The 1,140-nt window shown below is 48.9% G+C and overlaps 1 protein-coding gene across 1 annotated transcript in view; it reads left to right on the top strand.

The window, feature by feature from the left end:
* Positions 1-326: 326 nt before the first annotated feature.
* RNASEH1 (ribonuclease H1) overlaps positions 327-1,140 on the top strand; it is a 17,361-nt gene continuing 16,547 nt past the window's right edge. Inside the window, exon 1 of the mRNA XM_006882853.1 lies at positions 327-529. Within this exon, the coding sequence (XP_006882915.1) occupies positions 399-529 (131 nt within the window). The 5' untranslated portion in view covers positions 327-398. The remainder of the gene's footprint in view (positions 530-1,140) is intronic.

The following is a 1,140-nucleotide window of genomic DNA, read 5'->3' as shown; positions in this document are numbered from 1 at the left end:
ACAGCGCAGGAGGGGAAGGCCCTCTATGAGGTGGATTGATTCAGTGACTGGGGTAATCGGGATAGGTGTGTCAGAGACAGTGCGATTGGCACAGGACAGAGCAGAGTTTAGGGCTGTTGTGCATAGGGTGGCTATGAGTAGCAAGCGACTCCAGGGAACATAACAACACCACCACCCTGTGCCATCCTCCCCCCTCGGAGGTGCTGCAGACCCCACCCACCCGAGGCTCTTATTTCCCCCTGGCCCCGCCCACACGTGACTCCGCCCCGTGCGCAGCATTCATCACCGAGGGAAGGGACTCGTCATAGCGCTGCGCCGCTGCCGGAAGTTTGTGTGTTATTTTCGCGTCCTTCGGCTGTGAGCTTTGGGGCCAAAATGCTTCTCCTTTGGAGTCAGAAATGACCAGGCTTTTCTCTCTTGCTCGCAGATTTGCTTTAGCCACTGTGAGCTGCAGTCGCTGCAGCTGTTGGCGGTTCGGAATGTTCTATGCCGTAAGAAGGGGTCGCAAGGTCGGGGTATTTCTTACTTGGTGAGTGACTAGCTTACCGAACCTGCTACCTTCTTCCAAGCTTCTCATCTTTGTATCAGGAACCAGGGAAGCTGTTGTTGCTTAGTTTTTCGCAAACGAGCTTCGCCTTTCTAGAGTCTGACTGTGGATACAGTTAGATCAAAATGTGCCACTTGCTCCCCATATTTACAGTTTCATCTTTAAGTGGTTGTTATGCTCCATCGAGTCACACAACCAACCCATAACTGGCTAACTCTGCGGGTCTTCAGAGATTGTTAATCGCACAGGAGGAGATTGCCCGTTTCAGCTAGTGGATTATGACTGGATGCCTTTCAATTGATAGCGCACTTCTTTTTTTTTAATTATTATTAAATTTTATTTGTTTTAATGAACATTTACAGAGATTTTGGCTTCTCATTCATTCATTGTTGCACTGTTTTCTCTACCCTCCTCCCCAGTTCGTTCTTCTCCCCCCATGTTTGCTTTAATTGTCCAATCGCCACAGTGCTTGTCAAAGCCAGTTCTGATTAATCTCCTTTGTCATTGTGTCCTTTGCCATTCCCTATCTCTCCTCCCTGAGAGAGACTTCACCCTGATTCATAAGGAAAAGGGGATGGCGTATTCTCTTAGCT

This window comes from Elephantulus edwardii, unplaced genomic scaffold, assembly GCF_000299155.1.
Source record: "Elephantulus edwardii isolate Elephantulus edwardi_28Jun2011 unplaced genomic scaffold, EleEdw1.0 scaffold00025, whole genome shotgun sequence".
In the NCBI taxonomy this organism is placed as follows: Eukaryota; Metazoa; Chordata; class Mammalia; order Macroscelidea; family Macroscelididae; genus Elephantulus; species Elephantulus edwardii.
Note: the sequence above shows the minus strand (reverse complement) of the source record. Positions and strands in the feature narration are given on the sequence as shown.